This window comes from Vombatus ursinus, unplaced genomic scaffold, assembly GCF_900497805.2.
Source record: "Vombatus ursinus unplaced genomic scaffold, bare-nosed wombat genome assembly UNPS02014959.1, whole genome shotgun sequence".
In the NCBI taxonomy this organism is placed as follows: Eukaryota; Metazoa; Chordata; class Mammalia; order Diprotodontia; family Vombatidae; genus Vombatus; species Vombatus ursinus.
The window spans coordinates 3,141,998-3,167,496 of record NW_020954737.1 but is presented as its reverse complement, the minus strand read 5'-3'; the positions used below and the strand labels follow the sequence as shown (position 1 = coordinate 3,167,496).

The window sequence follows — 25,499 nt, the reverse complement described above, 5'->3', positions numbered from 1 at the left end:
ATTAGGAGGCAAAAGAAATAATCGAAGCAAAAGAGGTTGAGAGCCTAGACTAGGGTGGCTGTGATATAAGTAGAGAGAAGGGGACAGCTGCAAAAGATTTTGAGGAAGTGGAGTCATTGGTTCCACTGCCTCTCCTTTCACTCTCTACTAAACCCTCTTGCTGTCTAATTTCCAACTACATCATTCAAACTGAAACTGCTCTCTCCAAAGTTACCAATGAGCTCTCAAGTGCCAAACCTAAGTTTTTTCCCTCAATCCTTATCCTTCTTGATCTCTCTGAAACCTTGGAACTGCCAATCACTCACTTCTCCTTTATCTGATCATAATTTATTCCTTTATGTGATCATAATCTGCTATTATCCACCTCTCCCTCTGCCTTGCAACCCCAAATTCTGTCCTTTATCCTCCCCATACTTTCAATCCTTCAATCCTTTGGTTCTTTCCCAAGCCAGCACCCCCACACCAGCTGTAGTCTCCTCCCTTTCCCATTCTGAACCTTTGGTGAACAATTTCAACTCTACTTTCATTGTCTTCTCTGAAGTTCCTTGCTCCTTTTTCCTATCAAAGCTCTTTTCTGTCCAAACTTCAGCCTTGGATTAATCCCACCAGCCTGTGCCTTCTCTCCTACTTGTGTTCTGCAGACTGACATTAGAGAAAATCACAAAATAATGCTGACTAGGTCCACTACAAATTTCTATTACATAATCTCAACTGGGCCCTCTCTGAGGTATGGTAATCCCTTTACACCTTCCTGAGTCACTCTCCCATTAACAATAGCAGTTTTTCCAAAACTTTTCATTATAACTCAAACCTCCCTAAGGGCAGGTAACCTCAAAGTCTCAATTAAGAACTTTGCCTCATATTTCACTGAAAAGTGAGAGCTCCTTCTTCCTTCTTTTTCATATTATAACACTCAAATGCCTTCTGCCACTTTCTCCTCCTTTACCCGTGTCTCATTAGAAGAGGTAGCCCCTTGCCAAAGTCAACCTCATCTACCTGCAAAAGTGATCTCATTCCATCCCATCTCCTCCAAATAATTGCTCCCTCTTTCATCCCTACTCTCTCACTTACCTTCAATCCCTCCCCCGTCTACTGACTGCTTCCCTGCTGCCTACAAACATGCCCATGTCTCTCTTATCTGCAAAAACTCTCACTTCATCCATCTATTCTCAATAACTATTGGGCTATGTCTCTCCTTGCTTTAATGGCTAAATACCTTGAAAAAGGCTTCTACAATTGGTGCCTTTACTTCTTTTTCTCTCACTCCTTAATTCTTTTCAGCCCAGCTTCTAATCTCATCATTCAACTGAAATTGCTCTCTCCAAGGCTACCAATGATCTTTAAATTGCCAAATATAACGTTCTTTTCTCAGTTCTCATCCATCTCGACTTCTCTACAGCCTCTGATGCTGTTGCCAACCCTCCTCTGTATTTTTCTTCTCTCTAGATTTTTCTGACACTGATTTCTCTTGGTTCTATGCCTACCAGTCTTTCTCTTGTGCTAGGCTTTTTCCAGGTCACATTCAGAATTGTGGGTGTCCTCCAAGGTTCTGTGCTGGGCCTCTTTTCTTCTTTTTCTATACTATTTTACTTGATCTTATCAGTTCCCATTGTTTCAGCTACTACCTCTATGAAGAGGACTACTTGCCTAGCCCTATCTTCTCTTGTCCTCCAGGTTCACATATGCAACTGCCTATTAGACTTCCTGAACTGGATGTCCTATAGACACCTCAAATTCAAGGTGTCCAAAACTAAATTAATTTATTTTATCTTTCCCCTGATTTCTCTACTCTTCCTATCTTCCCTATTATTGTCAAGGGCACTACCACCCTCCCAGTCAGTCAAGCTTAAAACCTAGGTGTCATCCTCAACTCTCCTCTTTCAGTTCCATATGCAATTTTTTGCCAAGTCTTGTCAATGCAACCTTTCCAACATCTCTCATACGTGCCCCTTTCTCTCCTCTGACCCTGCTGCAATCCTGGTGGACAATCTCATCATCTCATCCTAGATTACTGTAATAGTTTGATAGTTAGTCTCTCCCTCACAATTTTCTCCATTCAGCAACCAAAGTGATCTTCCTAAAAAGTACAGGTCTGACCATATCACACCTCCCCCCTCCTCCAGTCAATAAACTCTAGTAGTTCCATATTACCTTATCTCCAAGATCAATTATAAATTTTTTTTTGTTTCATAGCCCTTCATAATTTGGCTCCCCTTTATCATTCCATTCTTCTTACACTTTACTCTTCTCCATATACTCAGTGATCCAATGACATAGAACTTCTTGCTGTCCCTCTCAATCTCCTAACTCTATACCTTTTCATTAGCTGTCTCCCATGCCTGGAATGCTCTTCCTCCTCACCTCCACCTTTTGGCTTCCTTCAAGAATCAGCTTAAACCCACCTTCTTTCAAGATGCCTTCCACCTACCCCTACCTCTTATCTTCCACCTGAGATTACCTCCCATTTATACTGTACATATCTTACATAGTTGCTTGCAACTTTGTCTCCCTCATTAGAATGTGAGCTCCTTGAGGATGTGGACCATGTTTGTTTTTCTTTCTTTGTATCTTCAGCACTTAGTAGAGTGACTAGCACAAGGCAAACCCTTAATTAATTATTTTTGTCTGACTAGAATCTGCAAGACTCAGCCATTTATCTGGCTATAGGACAGGGATGGGGAACTTCCAGCTATGAGGTAACAAGTTCCCCACCCCTGGTATAGGGGGATAAAGGAGAATGAGTAGTTGAGAATGACTTACTCTCACAATGAGAACCAAAAGAATGTGCCCACAACAAAATAAGGAAGTTAATGGAGGTGTGGATTTAGGGGAAAAGACAACTTATTTCGGACTTATTTGAGTTTGACATCAATGAAGACATTCAATAGTCGGTTTGAGAAGTGGTCTGAGGGGGCAGTTAGGTGGCGCAGTGGATAGAGCACTGGCCCTGGATTCAGGAGGACCTGAGTTCAAATCTGGCCTCAGACACATAACACTTACTAGCTGTGTGACCCTGGGCAAGTCACTTAACCCCATTGCCTAGCCAAAAAAAAAAAAATTTCATTATGATAAATGTTGGAGAAGATGTGTGAAAATTGGAACACTAATGCATTGTTGGTGGAGTTGTGAAATGATCCAACCATTTTGGAGAGCAATTTGGAACTATGCCCAAAGAACTATAAAAATGTGCATACCCTTTAACCCAGCAATAGCACTTCTAGGGCTATATCCCAAAGAGATCATACAAATGGGAAAAAGACCCACATGTACAAAAATATTCATAGCAGCTCTTTTTGTGGTGGCAAAGAATTGGAAATTGAGAGGATGCCCATCAATTGGGGAATGGTTGAGCAAGTTGTGGCATATGAATGTAATGGAAATACTATTGTGCTATAAGAAATGATGAACAGGCTGACTTCAGAAAAACCTGGAAAGAGAAGTGGACTGAGGCTAAGGAAGGAGAAAGAAGAGGTCTAGATATGGAAACTTGGGAGTCATCTGCATAGACAAAAGAGTCAAATCCAGAAAGCTGATGAGCTCACCAAGAGAATGCAGAAAGAGAAGCTAAGAAAGCCCAGGACAGAGCCCTGGGGGACAGCTGTGATGATCCTGCAAAGGAGACAGAAAAATCTAACAGGTAGGTAGAGATCTACAAGAGGGCAATATCAAGAAAATTTAAAGAGAGAGTACCTGGAAGGAGGGTGTGACCAACAACAAATGCTACAGAAATCCAGGATGAGGATTGAGAAAAGGCCACTGGATTTAGCAATAAAGAAATCACTGGTGAACTCAGAAAGAGCAGTTTCAGTCTAGTGGTAGTGATGGAAGCCAGATTTTAACGGGCTGAAAAATGAGTGGAAGGTGAGAAAGTGGAAGCAATGAGTGTTGACAGCTTTTTAAAATTAATTTGGCTGTGTGAGAGAGAAATATAGGATGATATAGCTCTATATATAGACTTTGCCTCATATTTCACTGTAAAAATTAAGGCTATCTATTGTGAGTTTCCTTTCCTCCCCCCCAATTACATACTTAGGTCATCTCAGCACCAATCTACATCTTCTCTGCTTTAGTCTTGGAGGATGAGGTGACCCTTTTCCTGGCCAACACCAACCTCTTTACTTATGCCCTAGACCCAAGGGCACCTAAACCAACCCCCTATTTCTATTTCAGTTTGATACTACTGCTTGCCTAGTTTAGAAGCTTGCCTCTTAAATGATCTCCTCTTGCTAATACTCTTAATCATTTCTGTTCCGCTGGCTCCTTCCCTATTGCCTTGAAACATGTCCTTCCTGCCAAATAGCAGCTAAATGGTATAGTGGTTATAGCCTGGACTTGGAATGAGGAAGACCTGAGTTCAAATCTAACCTCACTCACTAGCTATGTGATCCGGGGCAAGTCACTTAATCTAAGCCTCAAGTTTCCTTATCTGTAAAAGTAGAATAATAGTATTTACTTCTCAGGATTGTTGTAAGAATCAAATAAGATAAAATATGGTCAGCATTTTGCAAGCCTGAAAGTGCTCTATGAATGTTAGTGATGATGATGATAATCTTACTTTTAAGAATTTTTTAACCTTCACTTTTCCCTACCATCCCCTCAAGTTCTCATCCTATATCCCACCCAGTCATCCCAACAGGGTCCAGTCAATTTACTCATCTTGCCAACTGCACCTCTGTAATCTATTCAGTTTTTGGACTTGTCCTGGGGCAAAGGTTAACAGCCTGCTGACTGAATAGTAAGGCAAACCTCATTACAACCTTTTTTAACTAGCCTGCTGTTTGCTGCCTGGAACAACAAGGGATGAACCTAATTCCTCTTCCATATTAGAATCCTTCAAATATTCCATCCCTGCCTAAATTTTCTCTAAACCAAATATCCCAAGTTAATTGCCACCCAAATGATATAACTTTAAGACTTACCACCATTCCTATTACTTTCTTCTGGATAAAATTCAGGTAATCAGTTGGATTTTTAAAAATGATGACACTTAGAACTGAGGGTTGTATTCCAGATGTAATCTGACCAGTACAATGACAGTATTTCTTTTAAAACAGTCTGAGATTTCATTAGCTTTTTGGGCAGCCTTACCCCACTTACTAGTAGTGGTAACTTACCCTGCTGTAGCAGTTGTCTGTATCACTAACAAATCTAAAAGCCATATTGCTGCCAAAGTATCACCAATAAATATTTATTAACTGTGTTCTTTGTACAAGAAAAGCTCTAGGTGCTGATCAGAATCCTGATATTCAGACACAAGAACCTAGCATCTGCAAGGCACTGAGAAAACAAAGACACCCCCCTCCCAAAAAAATAACTGCTTTCAAAGAACTTACATTAGCCTGTGAGATCAAGCAGATACACAGATAGACAAATACAAGGTAACTTGAGAAAAGTGAGAGCACTAACACCTGGGATGATTAGAGAAGGTTTCTCAAAGAAGGTAGCACTGAGCTGAGTCTTACATAAAGATAGACTCCTACAGCCAGGGAACGATCCAATGTCAAAAGCTACAGAGAAGTCAAGGAGGATAAGGCCTAAGAAAAAGATCATTGAATCAATAGGATTAATAACTTAAAGCTAGAAGATATTAGAGCTCCTCTAGTCTAACTTCCTTATTTTACAGAAGCTGAAATTGAGGCTCAGAGGGTTAAGTGACTTACCCAAGGTCACAGAGAGGTAAGTGGCAGAATTTAAATTGAAACCCAGGTCCTCTAATGTAAATTCTTTCCACTGTGCCATACTGCCTATGACATTGATAACATTTGAGAGAGCAGTTTTAGTATAATGGTGGGAGGGTCAGAGGCTAAATTGCAATAGGTTGACAAGTGATGAGGAAGAGGAGGCAGGAGTGTTGATCATTCTATAAGTCTGACAGTGAGAGGGAGGAAAGTTACGGGATAGTTTGGGGGTTGTATCAAGTAAAATATTTTAAGGATAAGAAACAACTGGGTATAGTTGTAGGCAGATGGGAAAGAATAAGTGGAGAGAAAGAGCCTGAAGATGAAAAAAGAAGAAAAAGAGGGGAAAAAATGAACAAAGGAGAAAGCTCTAAGAGATGAGAAACCTTGCATGAAAAGTCACCTTTCTCAGAGATGGAACAAAGGAAGAGAGGACAGGTGAAGATGTAAAGAGGTTAGGAGGGGAAGGAGTTCAGGAAAAGGATCCCAATTTAATCAGTAAAGGAAGTGAAGTCATGTTCTGAAAAAGGGAGGTGAAGAACAAACTAAAGAAGAGATCTAGAACATGACTACTATGGAAATGTTTTGCATGACTATACACGTATAACCTGTATTGAGTTGCTTGCCTTCTCAATGAAGGTGAGTGGGGAGGAAGGGAGAAAATCTGGAACCCAAAGTTTTGAAATCAAATGTTAAAAATTGTTTTCACATGCAACTGGGAAACAAGATATACAGACAATGGGGTATAGAAATCTATCCTGCCCAATAGGAAAATAGAAGGAGAAGGGGATAAGAGAAGGGGGGGAGAGACAGAAGGGAGGGCAGATTAGGGGAAAGGGTATTCAGAATGCAAGATGGACAGAAAATCTGGAACTCAAAATCTTGTGAAAGTGAATGCTGAAAACTAAAAATAAATAAATTAATAAAAATTTTTAGAAAAAGAAAAGAGCTTAAAAAAAGGCTTGGAATTGCTACTGTGGAGAATATGTTAAAGAATCAATTAGGGAAGACTAAAAGAACTGTCATTCAGCAATGAGGGCCCAACTGAGATTGGTTAATAAGAATCAGTAGTGGCCTTATCCAATATGACTGAACAGAAGCCCAAGAATAAAAGTGGAGAAGGCAGACAGTTAATAAATTGATAGGACAAGAATAGCTGAATGATAAGGGGCAAGGAATTGGAGGACAGAAGAATATATATAGCTGAACTGGTTATTTCTATAGTCAAGACTGTAAAAAGAAGAAAATGAGGTCAGAGAATGGGTACTACAGTAAAGGAGTTTTACATTTTATTCTCCTGGCCCAACACCTTGGGGCCTAACTGAAGTAGCAACCAGCTCTGGACAGTGTGGCCAAGGACACAATGCATTTTGGAAAGAATCCTGTTTGAACAAGTACAAAACAAAAAGTTTATGAAGAGATCTAGATTTAGAGTTAAGTAAACAGGACCAAGAGAATAATATGCACAAGCACCAGAATAATATAAAGGAAAACAACATTACATGACATCAGAATTCAAATCAACAATGCATGACCAATGGTGACACCAGAAGATGTGAAACATGCTGGCTGATGAAACATTTCCTTTTCCTCAGTAGGGAGGTGGTGGATTATGACAATGGAATGAGGCATTCAATATTGAACAAGGTAAATGTGTTGCTTTGTTTCAATTTAATGTGCTTCTTTGTTACAAGGGGGTGTTTTTAGGGGAAGGGTTATCAGGACGTGAGGCTGAGATGAAAAAAGAGGCAACAAAAAAATTACTAGAGATCTAGTAGATACTAGGACTACTATTGTGCTGTAAGAAATGATGAGCAGGTTGATTTTAGAAAAACATGGAAAAACTTGCATGAAATAATGATGCTATCCACTTCCAGAGAAAGAACTGATAAACAGAAGTGTGCCCAATATGGTTTTACATACACACAGAAACATATACATACACACATACATATGTGTTAAATGGTGGCCTTCTCTAGTGTGGGGTGGGGAGGGAGGAAGACAGTTTGAAACTTAAAATGTAACAAAAAAATAAATTAAATTAAAAAAAAGAAAAAAGTAAAGAGATCTAGGATAGAGGGGAGTTGGCTAACGCAGTAATGATCAGGATTTTAGAGTGCACAATAGAAGAGGACTGAAGACTGAAGGACCCAGAGAGAAGTAGAGCAGAGCAAGATGAGAAGAGACATTTGGGAAGGGGGAGATTTTTATCCAAGCAGCCCAAGAATCACAGGAATGAGGAAAGAATGAGGTAAGGGTTTGTTAGTCACCAAATATTGGGGGGAAAGAGCAGAGAATGGGTCCCTACCTTCCAGGGTTCTGTAATGATGGAGTCTGCATTAGCATGGCCACTTAGTCTCAAAATATTAAGGAGCTGGGGATGGAGGTGGTAGGTATTTCCATAAACACCTGATGAATGGGCTCCTCATGCACAGCATGAGCTCTGGTCCAAGAAACACTGGTCCTGGTGGTACAAGACCTATTCTTAAGACCAAGATGAGGAGAGACATTTAGCTTTGGTAATCTGTCTAAAAAGACTTGAAACTTGGTTGGAATAAGTTTCTGGGTCACATTTCCTCAAAAAGTTCACTGCTATCAAACTTCATCTTCTACTTGCAAGGGAGTATTAGATCTGAATTCTTTAACATCTCCAGTGCTGGTGCCTAATCCTAAATAACTTCTCATTACTCATTTGTAATAGAATCCACATTAACTAAAGGCCCGATTTCTCAGATATATAGAGAATTGAGTCAAATTTATATAAATACAAGTCATTCTCCAATTGATAAATGGTCAAAGGATATGAACAGGCAGTTCTCAGATGAAGAAATCAAACCTATCTAGAGCCATGTGAAAAATGCTATAAATTACTATTGATTAGAGAAATACAAATTAAAACTACTCTGAGATACTACTGAATACCTATGAGATTGGCTAATATGACAGAAAAGGAAAATGAAAAATGTGGCAGGAGATGTGGAAAAATTGGGACACTCAAAACACCTCTGGAGTTGTGAACTGATCCAACCATTCTGCAAAAGGGCTATAAAACCATGCATAACTTTTGACCCAGCAATACCACTAATAGGTCTGTAACCCAAAGAGATTAAAAAAAAAAAAAAAGGAACAGGACCTACATGTATAAACATATTTATAGCAGTTCTTTTTGTGGTGGCAAAGAATTGGAAATCAAGGGGATGCCTATCAATTAGGGAATGGCTGAACAAACTGTTGTATATGATTGTGATGAAATACTATTGTGCTATAAAAAACGATAAGCAGGATGCTTTGAGAAAAATCTGGAAAGACTTACATGAACTGATGCAAAGTGAAGTAAGCAGAACCAGAACAGTGTACACAGTAACAGCAATATTGTACAATGATCTACTCTGATAACTTAGCTATTCTCAGCAGTACAATGATCCAAGAAAATTCTGAGAGACTTAGGATGAAAAATGCTATCCATCTCCAGAGAAAGAACTGAGGGAGTCTGAATGTAGATCAAAGCACACTTTTTCTTTACTTTCTTTATTTTTCTTGGATTTTTTTTTTTGGTTTGTTTTCTTTCACAACATGACTAACATGGAAATATGTTTTGCATGACTCCACGTGTATAACCTATATAAAATTGCTTGCCTTCTCAATGGGGGGGAGGGTAGGGAGAGAAGAAGAGAATTTGGAACTCCATATTTATAAAACAATGTTAAAAATTGTTTTTATCTGTAATTGGAAAAAAACAAAATATTAAAATTAGAATCCTCATCCACCCAGAGATATCCTTGACCTCTCACCCCAAAATGCCTCAGAAAGTTAAAGTACTCACCAAGGGATAGCAGGAATAAACAACAGTTTTATATATTATGATTTAGAATATGATTTGCCACTTCCTCCACCATCAGAAAGTAGGAACTTTCAGGCCTCTGATCCTTGGTGTTACATAATAGTAACCCCTTTGACCTTACAAACCGAAATGTGATGCAAGAAACCTTCCTAAATTTCCTTCTGCTTAACAGGGGGTTTTAACCCTTTCTGTACCATCAACTCTTTGGCAGTTTGGTGAAGCCTATGGACTCCTCAGAATGTTTTAATATGCACAAAATAAAATACATAGCATTTCAAAGGGAAACTTTGAATTGACATCTTGTTTTGAAATAGTTACAAAAATTTATTTTTAAAATTCACAGACCACGTAAAGAACCTCTGAAAGTAAGGAGGCTTGTATAGCTTTGAGACAAGATGCCTGGGACGCTCCCTTATCAACAATCTCTAACACCTTTTTTGGGGGTGGATCGTTACTTGGAGGGGTGGTTTGCATATATGTTTTGGGGGTGCCTGGGGTGTGTTTGGGGAGTGTGTCTCTTTGAGTAGTGTGTTTGTGCAGCATTGGGGGGGGTTATCCGGAGAGTTTGTGGGGGGGGTATATGTGGCATGTGTGTAAGGAAGGTAGTAAGGGTGACTAGGAGTGTGTGAGGAGGCATCAAGGGTGGAAATATTTGGACAGAGGTGGGTGTGTTTGGGGAGTGTGTCGGGGTTCTGAGTGTGTGTGTGGGGCGCTGTTTGGATGCATGTGGGGCCTTTTGAGGGTGGAAGTATTTAGGCCCTTTGGGTGTGTTTGTAGAGTGTCTTCAGGTTCTGGGTGTACATTGTGTTTTTGGGTGTGTTTGGGGAAGGTGTGTATGTTGGGAAAAGTGTGTTTGGGTGTCTGTGGGGAGATTTTGGGGGGAGTACTTGGGAAATGTTGGGTGCCTTTGGAGAGTGTCTTGGAGTTCTGGGTGTGCGAGGGGCAGTGTTTGGGTGTGTGTTGTGTGTGTGGGAGTGTGTACGGGTCTTTTGGGGTGTGCTTCTGTATGTGTGTCTGCGTCTGTGTGTCCGTCTGGGAGTGTTGGTGTGTGTGTCTGTGCCTGGGTGTGTGTGCTGGGGCCGCGCTCCCCCGCCGCTCACCTCTCTTGTCCAGCAGCCACATGAAGGCGAAGCAGGGAAGGAAGCCGATGGGTCCCCAGAGCACCAGCAGCGCGATGTCCCAGCTGGAGAAGCCGTAGGCCCGGCGGGCCGAGTTTTGGATGGGGCCCCAGGTGTTCCATACCAGGCCCTGCAGGAAGGCCATCAGAGAGAAGAGCAGCAGCACCAGCCAGCGCCGCCGGTACACGCGCCCCGGCCCGGCCAAGACCTGCGCCGGCACCGCGGACACCACCGGCGCCGCCGCTCCGCGCTCCGCGGCTGGGGCCCGGCTTCTCCCGGCCACCCCGGCGCCAGCCCTGGGCCCGGGCCGTAGCAGCGGCCGCCGCTCCTCCTCCTCCTCCTCCGCGATGCTCCAGCTGGAGCCCATGGCGACGCGGGCCCGGCTGCCCGCCCTCGAAGCCGGCAGCCCCTCGCCCTGCCCTGCCCTGGTCACACTGGCGGCCGAGCCGGAGGCGGCGGGGCTCACTCCTTCCTCACTCCTTCCTCACTCCCTCCTTCGCTCCGGCAAGCAGACGAGCCCTATTCCTGGAGTCCTGCTCACGCGCCTGCGCAGCACGAACCGGCCCGGGTGCGGGAGCGGGGTCGGGGGAGGGAGGAGCAGCGCGCCGAACCCGCACTCTGGAGCCATCCCACGGGAAGCTCCTCCAGGTTACTTGCGGGTTGGGAAACCGGCTCTCGGGGCCACGGTTGCAGGAAGTGCCCGGGGCGTGCGTCACGTGTTTCGTGAACAGCTCAGCCGAGTGGCATCGAGTTATTTGTAACTTCATGGAATCACGGGACTGGAAGGGACATTAGGTCATCTAGGGGAGATAAACTAGGATCACCTTCAGGCTCTTCACCCCCTCGTGTCAAAGTTGAGGAACCTGAGTTCCAGAGAAGCAACGCCAACTGGCGGCAGAACTGGGACGCGAACCTAGGCTCCCCTGAATCTTAGTCCATTTATGTTGGTGCTTGTTTATTGGATTTATACCTCCTAAAAAGCTACAGTCAATATTTATTAAGCGCTTACTACGAGTCAGGCAGTGTGCTAGAAGCTGGGCATAGAAATACAGGCAAAAAGACAGTCCCTGACCTTAAGCAGGGAAGGCAACGAAAGTATTTAAGGGAGCTAGAAAACTGGGTGGAGGGGAGCGAGATGGGGAATGGTGGACGATAAAAACACAAAGGCCCAAAATTATTTTTTACAGGAAAAATATCCTGTTTCTTCTAGTTTCCTTTTTTGTTTTCTTCCCCCTCAAAACTCTGAGTTCCTTCTCCGAGTCCCTGCGGTAATTAGCTGTCTGTAATGCTTATACATCCTTTAATATAGCCTTTTTTTCCCCCGCATATTTTAAGGGCATATCATGTGCCCCAACGAGATTATAAATTCCTCGAGGACAAGAAGCATATTTTCTTTGTATTTGAGGCAATCAGTATGTATTGACTGGTTAACCAAAGAGCCTCTCGATAAAGTTAACCAGTAAACAGAAAATTGTGTGTGACATCCAGCTGGCTGGTTTGGATATGCAAACTCAAACCTGACTCCTGTTTGTAGGTAACCCAGGTCGGGTGACCTGCCCTTTCAGGAGAGGCAAATGAGTCACGCCACAAATAGAGAAGCACAGCTTGTCTGAACTTCGCGTTCCCATGCCCGCATTTAAACTGCCAGGGCTGGGGGATCCCGTCATCCGTGCCAGGAGACAAAGGGTGGCCAGCCCGAGAAATCACGAAGGGGAAGAAGCCAGAAGACCCAGACAGACCCACGCGGCCGCTCCTTCCCCCTCTGGCCTTCCCTAAAATTCAAGCACGACCCTTCTTGAATGGAGCCAGAACTAGAAATGGAAAGGGAATAGAAAACTGGAAGTTTTAAGCAAAGAGAGAGTCCAACTGCAGCATTAGACCTGAAAGAGGAAGAAGTGACCCCCACGGGAGGAGAAGGGAACACAAACAAAACCCACGTGTCCCGGGTTTCTTCTTCAGGGAAGAAAAATAAACAACCCCACGTGGTCCTGCCTCCGCCCACCCCTTCCCCCTCCCGGGCTTGGTGGGTTGGGCTATGGGTCACGTGAGCAACGCCGAGCCCGTGGCGACACGGGGAGATGTCACGTGGTCGGCGCCGAGCGTTTGGACATTTCCGGAGCATCTTGGGTAACAATCTCCAAGTGGTCGCGCTCGCATCCCGCGGGATCACTGAGGAGCCTGGGAGTGAAGTGGTCATGGCGACCGCGGCGGTAGCAGGTCGGGACAGTGGTGGCGGCGGAGAAGGTAGGTGCGAAGCTAGGTCAGGCCCCCTAAGAGGCCTAGGACCCCAAGGAATGAGGAGGGGGAGGGGGAGGGGGAGGGAAAGAAGTGGGCAACAGCCTGACCCCAGGCCTCGGACTCCTTCCCAGTGGCGCGGGGCGCCGGCCTTTTACTCCCTCGACTAATGTGGTGTGAGTGCTCTCTAGACCAGCCGCCCCTGACTTCGTGGCGAATGAGAATTGTGTTTTCCGTGATGTCGTGATTTTTCTTTTAATGAGAGTTCTCTCTTGCATGTGGAATAAAGCATATACATCTGGGTCATTTGCAGTCAGGATCTTATTTGGGGTTTACTGGCAACAGAACGTTTATTTATTGTTAAGTGTTTATTGTGTTCCAGGTATTGTGCCAAGCCCCATCTCTCTCCTTTGGCCTGGGCTCCCCGAATACCTGCAAATACTCTCTTTACCTCTTCGCCTCAGAGTCTGTCTTTTGCTTTAAGATGCAACTCAAGTACTCACTGTCTTTCTGCAGGAAGCCTTTCTCCAACTGGAGTACCTTCTCTTCCAAACTGAGGAGGGAGGGGGAGAAAAGATACCAGTAGCTGGGGCATGAAGAAGCTTCCCAAAGAAGTCCAAAAGCAAGTGTAACTAATAGGAAATGGGGAGAAAAGCTGTGCTGAGCCCCCTATTTAAAAAAGGCCCTGGAGGCCATCACCCTGCCCTACATTCAGAGGGTTCATTGAGAAGGACAGAGGTACTGATGAGCCCCCAGTACAGGCAAATTGAATCTTACAGGATAATGAGATTTTCCAATGAATTTCTTGGGGAGGAAAAGCATGAGGGAGAGTTCCAAGAGTCTTTGACGTAGGGATAGGGACTGGGCTTGTGATTTAATCCATATGAGGAAATTTCCTTCTGATGCAGGCTTCTTCCTTCTTTGCAACTTAAAGAGTTAGCAAGAAAGATCACTGAGAAGTTAAATGACTTGACCCGGCTCTCCTTGCCATCCTCCTGACTCATCTCCACAGGGCTTTCTATACTATGTCTCCCCCTTCAGCTCCCTTTTAGGTGTTATCTTTTTTCACTAGAATGCAAGTTCCTTGAAGGCAAGGACTATCTTTTTGCTTATGTTAGTACTTTTTTAAAAATTTCTTTTTTTTATTAATTTATTTTGATTTATCAATAATCACTTCCATATACTTTTGAGTTTAAAATGTTTCTCCCCCTTCTTCCCCACCACCCTCCCCAAGATAGCGCACAATCTGATATAGGCTATACATTTACATGAAACATATTTTCACATTAGTGATGTTGTAAGTAAAAATTAAAACCAATAGGAGGAACCATCAGAAAGAGGAAACAAAACTCAACAGAAGAGAAAAAAAATAGCAATTCGACTTCCGTAGTTCTTTCGTTGGATGTGATAGCATTTTCCATCACAAGGCCTCTGGAGACGTCTTAGATCCTTGTATTGCCAGGAAGGGTTAAGTTTATCAATATTAGTCATCACACAACTTGGCTGTTATTGTGTACAACGTTGTCTTGGTTCTGCTCACTTCACTTAGCATCAGACCATACAAGTCTTTCCAGGTTTTTCTGAAGTCAGCCTGTTCATCATTTCTTATAGCACAATAGTATTCCATCACATTCATATGCCACAACTTGCTCAGCCATTCCCCAATGGATGGGCATCCTCTCAATTTCCAATTCTTTGCCACCACAAAAAGAGCTGCTGTGAATACTTTTGTACATGTAGGTCCTTTTCCCATTTGTGTGATCTTTTTGGGATATAGCCCTAGAAGTGCTATTGCTGGGTCAAAGGCTATGCACATTTTGATAGTCCTTGGGCATAGTTCCAAATTGCTCTCCAGAATCATTTCACAACTCCACCAACAATGCATTAGTATTCCAGTTTTCCCACATCTTCTCCAACATGTATCATTTTCCTGTTTTGTCATGTTGGCCAATCTGATAGGTGTGATGTGGTACCTCAGAGTTGTTTTGATTTGCATTTCTTTAATCAATGGTGATTTAGAGCATTTTTTCATGTGACTATAGATAGCTTTAATTTCTTCATCTGAGAACTGCCTATTCATATCCTTTGACCATTTATCAATTGGGGAATGACTTGTATTCTTATAAATTTGACTTAATTCTCTATATATTTTAGAAATCAGTCCCTTATAAGAGACTAGTTGTAAAAATTCTTTCCCAATTTTCTACTTTCCTTCTAATCTTGGTTGCATTGGCTTTGTTTGTGCAAAAACTTTTCAATTTAATGTAATCAAAATTGTCTATTTTGCTTTTCGCAATGTTCTGTATCTCCTGTTTGGTCATGAATTCTTCCGTTCTTCATAGATCTGACAGGTGAACTATTCCTTGCTCTCCCAGTTTGCTTATAGTATCAGCCTTTATATCTAAATCATGAACCCATTTTGACTTTATTTTGGTATATGATGTGAGATTTTGGTGTCTGCCTAGTTTCTGCCATACTCTTTTCCAGTTTTCCCAGCAGTTTTTTTCAAAGAGTGGGTTCTTATCCCAAAAGCTGGGATCTTTGGGTTTACCAAATAATAGATTACTATAGTCATTGACTACTGTGTCTTGCATATTTAACCTATCCACTGATCCACCACTCTATTTCTTAGCCAGTACCAAGCAGTTTTGGTGATTGCTGCTTTATAATACAATTTAAGATCTGGAATGGCTAGGCCACCTTCCCCTGCATTTCTTTTCATTAGTTCCCTTGACATTCTGGACCTTTTGTTCTTCCAAATGAATCTTGTTATTATTTTTTCTAACTCTATAAAATAATTTTTTGGTAGTTTGATTGGTATGGCACTGAATAAGTAAATTAGCTTAGGTAGAATTGTCATTTTTATTATATTAGCTTAGCCTACCCATGAACAACTGATGTTTTTCCAGTTATTTAGATCTGACTTTATTTATGTGAAAAGTGTTTTGTAATTGTGTTCATAGAGTTCCTGAGTTTGTTCCTGAGGTAAACTCCTAAAATTTTATAATGTGTACAGTAAGTTTAAATGGAATTTCTCTTTCTATCTCTTGCTGTTGGACTTTGTTGGTAATATATAGAAATGCCAGTGATTTATGTGGCTTTATTTTATAGCCTGCAACTTTGCTAAAGTAGTTTATTATTTCAAGTAGATTTTTTACTTGATTCTCTGGGATTCTCTAAGTATAGCATCATGTCATCTGCAAAGAGTGATAGCTTTGTTTCTTCTTTGCCTATTCTAATACCTTCAATGTCTTTTTCTTCTCTTATTGCTAAAGCTAACGTTTCCAGTACGATGTTGAATAACAGTAGTGATAATGGACATCCTTGTTTTACCCCCGATCTTATTGGAAATGCTTCTAGCTTGTCCCCATTACATATTATGCTTGCTGAAGGTTTTAGATAGATGCTATTTATTATTTTAAGGAAGACTTCATTTATACCTATGCTCTCTAGTGTTTTTAATAGGAATGGGTGTTGTATTTTGTCAAAAGCTTTTTCTGCATCTATTGAGATGATCATGTGGGTTCTGTTAGTTTTGGTATTGACATGATGAATTATGCTGATAGTTTTCCTTATATTGAACCAGCCCTGCATTCCTGGTATAAATCCTACCTGGTCATAGTGTATTATTCTTGCGATAAGTTGCTGTAATCTATTTGCTAATATTTTGTTTAAAATTTTTGCATCTATATTCATTAGAGAAATTGGTCTATAATTTTCTTTCTCTGTCTTGACTCTTCCTGGTTTAGGTATCAGCACCATCTTTGTATCATAAAAAGAATTTGGTAAGATTCCTTCTTCACCTATTTTACCAAATAGTCTATGTAGTATTGGAATTAATTGTTTTTTAAATGTTTGATAGAATTCACATGTAAGTCCATCTGGCCCTGGAGATTCTTTCCTAGGGAGTTCATCAATGGCTTGTTCAATTTCTTTTTCTGAGATGGGGTTAAGTATTTTACTTCCTCTTCTGTTAATCTGGGCAATTTATATTTTTGTAAATATGTATCCATTTCACTAAGATTGTCAAATTTGTTGGCATATAGTTGGGCAAAATAATTCCTAATTGTTGTTTTAATTTCCTCTTCCTTGGTGGTAGCTTCACTGTTTTCATTATTGATACTAGTAATTTGGTTTTCTCCTTCCTTTTTTTAATTAGATTAACCAAAGCTTTATCTATTTTATTGGTTTTTTCATAAAACCAGTCTTAGTTTTATTTATTAATTCAATAGTTTTATTCATTTCAATTTTATTAATTTTTCCTTTGGTTTTCAGTATTTCTAATTTGGTGTTTAATTGAGGATTTTTAATTTGTTCTTTTTCTAGTTTTTTTAATTGTATGCCCAATTCATTGATCTCCTCTTTTTCTGTTTTATTTATGTAAGCATTTAGAGATATAAAACTTCCCCTAAGAACTGCTTCTGCTGCATCCCGTAAGTTTTGGTATGTTGTCTCATTATTGTCATTCTCTTGAATGAAATTATTGATTGTTTCTATGATTTGTTGTTTGACCCAATTATTTTTTAGGATTAGATTATTTAGATTCCAATTATTTTTTAGTCTATCTTTCCGTGGCCCTTTATTATATATAATTTTTATTGCATCATGATCTGAAAAGGATGCATTTCACATTTCTGCCTTTCTGCATTGGATTTTGAGGTTTTTATACCCTAGTACATGGTCAGTTTTTGTGTATGTGCTATATACCGCTGAGAAAAAAGTATATTCCTTTCTATCCCCTTTCAGTTTTCCCCAGAGGTCTATCATACCTAACTTTTCTAATGTTCTGTTTACCTCCTTAACTTCTTTCTTGATTTTTTTGTGGTGAGATTTATCTAGTTCAGAGAGGGGGAGGTTGAGGTCCCCCACTAGTATAGTTTTGCTGTCTATTTCTTCCGGTAACTCCCTGAACTTCTCCTCTAAGAATTTGGATGCTATACCATTTGGTGCATATATATTTAGTAATGATATTACTTCATTGTCTATGGTGCCTTTTAGCAGGATGTAGTTTCCTTCCATGTTTCTTTTGATAAGATCTGTTTTTGCTTTTGCTTTGTCTGAGATCAGGATTGCTATCCCTGCTTTTTTTTACTCCAGCTGGAGCATAATATATTTTGCTCCACCTTTTACCTTTACCCTGCATGTGTCACTCTTTTTCAAATGTGTTTCCTGTAAACAACATATTGTAGATTATGGTTTTTAATCCATTCTGCTATATGCTTCCATTTTATGGGAGAGTTCACCCCATACAGTTATGATTACTATCAGTATCTTTTTCTCCATCCTTTTTCCCCCCATTTATGCTTTTCTTTCTCCTTTTTCCTTCCCCCCCACGAGTGTTTTGCTTTTGACCACCACCTCCTTCAGTCCCACCTCCCTTCTATTATCCCTTTCCCTTTTCTTCCCCTTTACCCTTACTGCTTGTTCCCTCCCTTCTGTCTCCCCTCCCTTTTCTTTCCCCTTTTCCCTCCTACTGCCTATAGTGCAAGTTAGATTTCTATACCTAACTGATTATGTTATTCCCTTCTTGAGCCAAATCTGATGAGAATAAGGTTCAAACAGTGCTTATCCCCCTCCCTTCTTTACCTCTGCTCTAATAGGTTTTTGTGTCTTTTCCTGTAGTGTAATTTACCCTTGTCTGCCTCCTCCTTTCTCAGTACATTTTCTTAGCTCAGACTAATCCACTTACTTGGATCGATTTAACCCACTTGATTAAATTTTTTTTTATCATTACATGAAAGTAAACTTATATCCACCCCCTTTATGTATACTCCTTTAACATGGTATAATAACAGTACAGTTCTTGAGTTGCAAGTGCCATCTTCCTTTGTAGGGATGTAAACATTTTGCCCTTATTAACAATATATTGTATCTTTCTGTCCCATTTACCTTTTTATGTCTCTCTTGAATCTTGTACTTGAAGATCAGATTTTTTGTTGAGCTCTGGTCTTTTTATCAGGAAGGTTTGGAAGTCCCCTATTTCGTTGAATATCCATCTCCTTCCCTGAAGAATCATGCTCATTTTGGCTGGGTAGTTAATCCTTGGCTGCATTCCAAGCTCCTTTGCCTTACAGAATATTATGTTCCTCTCCCTACAGTCTTTTAATGTAGAGGCTGCAAGGTCCTGTGTAATCCTGACTGTGATTCCATGATATTTAAATTGTTTCTTTCTGGCTGCTTACAGTAATCTCTCTTTAATCTGGTAATTTTGGAATTCAGCTATTATATTCCTTGGCATTTTCAATTTGGGATCTCTTTCAGGCAGGGAGCGGTGGATTCTTTCTATAGTTATTTTGCCTTCTGGTTCTAGGACTTCAGGGCAGTTTTCCTTTATGATTTCCTGAAGGAAATTGTCCAGGCTTGTTTTTTCATCATGATTTTCAGGTAGGCCTATAATTTTTAAATTGTCCCTCCTGGATCGATTTTCCAGGTCATTTGTTTTACCCATGAGATATTTTATGTTTTCATCTATTTTTTTGTTTCAGTTTGACTGATTCTTGCTTTCTCATAGAGTCATTAGTTTCCATTTGTTCAATTCTAATTTTTAACATATTGTTTTCTTCTGTTAGATTTTGTACTTTCTTTTCCAATTGGCCAATTGTGTGTTTTAGGGACTTGTTTTTTTCAGTGTACTTTTTTTCCAGTTGACCAGTTGTACTTTTTAAGGACTCCTCTACCTCTGTCATTTGACTTTTAAAATCCTTCTTGAGCTCTTCTAAGAAGGCTTTTTGGGCTTCAGACCACTTCATATTCCCTTTTAATGTTGCAGATGTGGGTTTGATGACAATGTTGTCCTCTTCAGAATTTCTGCCTTGATCTTCACTCTTCTCATAATATGAATCTATCGTACATTTCTTTTTATTCATGGTGTTTCTTTATTCCCTGGCATTTAAAGAGATTAAGCTCTCCTGCTGGGGAGCAGAGGGCACTGACCCAAGCTTCTTGTGTTGGGAGCCTAGGTCTTGGTCACTGGCTTTGTGTGCTGGGGCCTCTTTTGTTGGTAATTGGAGGCTGTAGGGTTCTGGTAGCTTACCTGGTGTTGGGCTGGAATCAGCAAGGCTGAGACTTTCAGGCAAATCTAGGTTGCCTGCTTTTCCTTTCCTTTAGCTTTGTTTAGCTTCTTTCAGAGGAATGCTGCAGGGTGCTTATCCATGTGGGGCTCTTTGTAATGCTGCTTCCCTTATTTTTGCTGAGGCACTGGGAGACCCGTTTGCTGTAGAATGCCAAGGCACCAGAATCTCCTCCTGGTGTGCTAAAGTGGGTCTTTCCACTAGCTGGCTGGGCAACTCCTGGTTTGGTACTGCTCTCCTTCCCCCAGGGTAAGAGGGGCCTTTCCCGTTAATCCCTCTAGCTACCTGGGCTACTGCACTGCTGCACCCCTTCTTAATTCTGGATCAGCTATTCTAGGGTTCTTTCTGGGGTGATATTTTCTGGGTTTTCAGAGGTTGATAGGGGAGGGTGAGAGCGACTACGTTTTTACTCCGCCATCTTGGCTTCTGGAAGTGGAAGTCCTCATGTTAGTATTTCTAGCACTTAGCACAGTGCCTGGCACATAGTGTTTGTTGACTTATTGACCCTGGGAAACTCAGTGTATGTCTGAAGTAGGACTTGAATGAACCCAGGTGTTGCTGGCTCCCTGTCCACTACCCCATGTTGCTTTTCCCTTGTCTAAAGGAGTTTAAAATCTTGTTAGGAAAGAAGTAAACACCTAAGTTAAAGATATTACTGTAAGAGACAACAGGTCTAAATATTATGATCCTATAAGATTAATGCAAGAGATAGTACAGCACATTGATTTGACAAATTTGTGAGGCGTTATCAACCTCCAAGTTCTATGATATTATGATGGTCAAGGTGTTGAATACTATGTAAATTTAGATAGAGATCACTGTGGGCTGGATTCGGCCTGTATTTAAATTGGCTTCAGGTAATGGAAAGATGGGACAATGGTGTCAGCAAAGGCACAACTGTGGGAAAATTCCAAGGCTTGTCTTGTAAAAACAGTGAGTTTGACTAGCTGTGAAGTTGAGGGTTTGGTGATAAGGCTGGAAAGGTAGATTTGGGCCAGATTCTAGAAGACCCAGAGTACCAGCCTAAAGAATTTAGATTTAGTTATAATGAGCAATAAAAAACTGTTTAAGGTTTTAAGCATGGGTGTGACAGTGTAGAGTTTTAGAAATTACTTCTATTGTGCAGGAAGGTTTGAAGGGGGAAATAGACTGGCAAGTGGTTGCTTAGTTATTCTTCCTAAGACACTTCTTCATAAAGCATTCAATAGCTCCAAGTTGCTTCTGAGGTGAAATATAAATTCCTTTGCCCCAGGGTTCAAGGCTCTCCATAATCTGAATCCAGCCTTTCTTCCTAACTTAATCATATTATCCTTTACACACTGTCTTTTCTAGACACATTGGACTACTATTTGAATTCAGAATCCGTCTCCCACATCTGTGCATTTGTATAAGTCATCCTCTAGGCCTAACATGTACATACTTAGCTCTGCCTTTCAGAATACTTATCCTTTTAGGTTTAGCTCTGGTTCCAGCTCCTGCTTGAAACCTTCCCTGATTCTTCCAGGTGTTAATGCCCTCTCTTTCCTCAAATTACCTTGGTATTTATTGTATTTTATGTATATTTTTTATTCCCTCTTCTCTACAATAGAATGGAAGCTTGATATTAGTTGTTACTGTAAAAATATCGCCATTAAATTTATGTGATAGGTAACTGCTACCAGATAACTAAACTATCACAATTCAGAAATTCTAGAGGTTAAAACCTAGGTTTTTTTATGCTTAAGCACAGATTCCAGGATCAGAAAAATAACCCTGAACAAAGATTAGAATTCTAATGAAGATTTTATAGAGAAAAATTATGTCAGAGAGATAGAGATGTAATTTTTGACATAGTCTTACAATCCTCTCAGGTCATAAAAATCACACAGACCTCTAGTCAAAAAGACTTAGTTATTAAAAGTTATTTCCAAGGTTCAGAGTTTACAATGGGTTAATTGAGAGGGCTTCTTGATTTAGAGCTAGGGGGATCCTTCCACAAAAAAGTAAGTTAAATTACTTTTGGGAGCCCAAACTCCTTTTTGACTTGTCTCAGCATTGTAACAGGTTTCCGCCAGTTTGGTAAGCTAACTAGGAGAAATGACCCTGTACCCCAAAGAACAAAGATTAATAAAAGGAAGCAAAAAATTGTCATAATACTGGGACTGTTTCATTTTTTGTAGTGAGAATTAAACCAGCATTGCTCCAGGTAGTGTGGATACAAAGACAAAAACAAAACATCCTCATTTCATTTGATAGATGAAGCCCGGAGAGGCAGCAACTTGTCAGTAGTCATCCCAGTAAGTTCTGGAACCTGGACTTGGGCCTGCATCTTCTCATTATAAAGATTCTTACCTAACCCTCGGTTATATGTTGTTACCAATTGTGATATCAGCTTTGGACTTACAGGCAATTCTCCTGGCCATTTTGAGCTTTAGTTTTCCTCATCTGTACAGTGGGGGTAATAAGAGTTATGCCATACTTGCAGAATTGTCTTGAAGAAAGCACTTGGCAAGCGTTAAAGCACTATACAAAGTATTATTGTTGTAACTAAGTATTTAGTAATAGTGTTTAGGACATAGGATTTATTTTTAAAATTTTTTTTTCTGATTTGCAATTTTCTCTCTTCATTTCTCCCCTAGTTAAACAATTTTGAAGAAAAAGTCTCACAATGTATACATTGTCAAGGAAACAAATTCCCATATCAGCCATATCTAAACATCTATGTCTCATTCTTCATTTTAAGTCCATTACCTCTCTGTTAAGAAGTAGGTAGGTAGCATTATTGGTCCCCTGGAGACATCGTTGGTCATTGCTTTGATCAGCGTTCTAAAGTCTTTCAGAGATGTTTTTCTTTATAATGTTGCCGTCATTATATAAATTATTCTAGTTCTGCGTATTTCACTCTGAACAAGTGAAGAGGGAAGAGCATACGATCATCTCCAGCAATTCTCAAACTTCTTGCTCTTAGGAACTCTTTTCACTCTTAAAAATTATTGAGGACCCCCAAAGAGCTTTTGTTTCCATAGGTTGTATGTCATATATATCTACATTTACAATATTAGAAATTAAAGAGTCTTAGTATTTTTAAAATAGTTTTGACTTCTCAGACCTCATTGAAAGAGTTTCAAGGACACTGAGGGATCACTGATGTGGTCCGTCTTCTTCATAGGGTATATGTAACACGAGTGCCAGGATAGGAATCAAGAGCCATAATCTCAGATCTACAACTGAATGACATTGCTCAGATAAGTCACTAATTCTCTTGATCTCAATTTCCTGACCTACCTTACAGAGATTAATGAACCTGCCTTAAATAAACCTTTGATATGAAAATTTTAAAAAGATAATACGTATGAATGTTCTTTGAAAAGCTGAAAGTGCTATGCCACTGTAAGGTGATGGTTGTTATTGTTCTGTAGCTGCATCTTCGTACATTCTATAGCTCAGTAACAAATAGTGGTCAGGAAAGCAATTGTAGTTTTATAGAAAAGGAAGCTATTCCAGCTGAAGGAAAGACCCTCCAGGAGAAACAAATATATAGACTCTCAAGTAAATTAGCCTAAGAAGCGAGGCTTCTAAAATTTGACAATTGCTTGGATATGTGAGGTTAAGGAGAGTGAGGAGCCAAGAACAATTCTCAGATTATGAACCTGGGAGATTGGAGAAATGGTGCTGTTTTTAATGGAAATAAAGGGACGTTTGGAAAAGGGTGGCCTTGGCAGGGACCCGGGTGGGGGCCAAAGATAATGACTTTTGTTTTGGACATGTTAAATTTGAGTTGCTTTTGGCACAGCTAATTTGGATCTGGTTTGAAATATCCAATAAGTAATCGATGATGCAGTTCTGATTTCTAAAGGATATACTGGGACTGGATATGTAGATTTGTGAGCCATTTGCATAGAAATGATAATTAGAGCTGATAGAGATACCAAGTGAGTGGATAGAGAAGAGAGTCCAGGACAGAATCTTGAAGAACACCTACAATTTGGGGCATAATATGGATGATGATGGAGCAAAGGATATTGACAAGAAACAGACAAGTAGGAGGAAAATCAGGAGACAGTAATGTTAAGAAAACTCAGAGTGGAAACTCCAAGAGGAGGTGATGATTATAGTGTCACATATAGCAGGGAGGTCAAGAAGGCATAGGACTGGGAAGAGACCATTAGAATTGGAAATTAAATCCTAAACCTGCCTCTTTGCTGAGGTATGATGCTGGTCCATGGTTATGGTATGTTTGTACTTTTTTTCAGACTTTTTCAATCTCTTATTTCTTTAAAAATGTTATATCGGGATAGTTTTCAGGGAAAGGGTAATAATCCAAGGAGAAATTTTGGTGATATAAAAAAGACATCAGTAAGCATTTATTTTTAGAAAGATCATCAATTTTTTACATATTTTGGATATCAGACTGTCATCAGAGATATTTCATGTAAAAGTCCTTCCCACTTGATAATTCTTTTGCAGTGATTTTGTACTTGTAAAGAGCCTTTTCCTTTTATATAATCAAAATTGTCTGTTTTTATCTTTTATGATTATTTCTATTTCTTGTTTGGTCAGAATTCTTCCCCTAGCCATCTGTAAGGTACCTACTTTATTTTCTGCTAATTTTTAAAAATGGTGTCACCATTATTTAGGTATAATAGTCATCTGAATTTTGTTATAGTATATTGAATAAGATCCTGGCTGACCCTATTTTAAAAAATGTTTATTAATCCTTTTTTATTACATCACTGTCATTTCTCAGTGACTGCTACTTCTCAAAAAAAGAATCCTTCTGTGTAATATATAAATATAATCAATCAAAACTAATCAGCACATTCATTGGCCATGCCTGAGTATATGTCCTGCCACACTGATGGTCTCTACTTTTCTGCTGAAAGGAGGGAAACATGTATGTATCAGGGTCCTGAAATCTTTGAGTATTGATTTCCTTTACATTCTTGTATTTTTGTATAATTCTCCAGTTTCTCTGAATTCTCTGTATTTGTCATTTCCCATGATGTAATATAATATTCTATTACATTTGTTATACCATAATTCAGCCATTCACCAGCTGATGGGCACCTTCTGGTACTTGGATACTGTAAACAATTTCGCAATAAAAAATATTCCCCATATATTTAAAAAGTGTTTACCAGCCTTGTCTTACACTGCTCCTTTTCCTCCAGTGCTCCCTCCTAACTGGACTATTTGTTATTTCCCCGAGGTGTCCAGTACTTTCCTGTCTCTATGCCACAAACCTTTAAGGTTGAAATCACAGTTCTAGTCAGAAAAGAAAAAAAAAATTTTGCCTCATATGCTAGGTAAGTAAAATTTATATAAATCAAATCCAAAATTCATGAACCCCTAGCAGTTGTTGGAGGACCACTGCTCTAACATGTAACGTATAACTTCCCCTGTTGGCGTTTACCTCCCAACTCCCAAAACTAGAAGTGAAGCTAGAAGTGATTTCTCTTTCACATTTGTTCATATTACATTATTTGCCCTTCTTAAGTACTTGTTCTAATTTGTGTTGTCTGTATGCATTAAGGACTGTGACTTTCTTTCTCCTCCTTGTCTAGCACCTAGTGTCCTA

At 40.2% G+C, this 25,499-nt stretch overlaps 2 protein-coding genes across 3 annotated transcripts in view; one reads left to right on the top strand and one right to left on the bottom strand.

Annotated features, from left to right (window-relative positions):
* The window catches only part of SLC49A4 (solute carrier family 49 member 4), a 121,704-nt gene extending 110,700 nt beyond the window's left edge, over window positions 1-11,004 (bottom strand). Inside the window, exon 1 of the mRNA XM_027845220.1 lies at window positions 10,620-11,004. Within this exon, the coding sequence (XP_027701021.1) occupies window positions 10,620-11,004 (385 nt within the window). The remainder of the gene's footprint in view (window positions 1-10,619) is intronic.
* A 1,724-nt stretch (window positions 11,005-12,728) lies between these two features.
* The window catches only part of HSPBAP1 (HSPB1 associated protein 1), a 64,605-nt gene continuing 51,834 nt past the window's right edge, over window positions 12,729-25,499 (top strand). For both annotated transcript variants that reach the window (XM_027845181.1, XM_027845180.1), the window contains exon 1: window positions 12,729-12,881. In XM_027845181.1, the coding sequence (XP_027700982.1) occupies window positions 12,833-12,881 (49 nt within the window). In that variant the 5' untranslated portion in view covers window positions 12,729-12,832. The remainder of the gene's footprint in view (window positions 12,882-25,499) is intronic.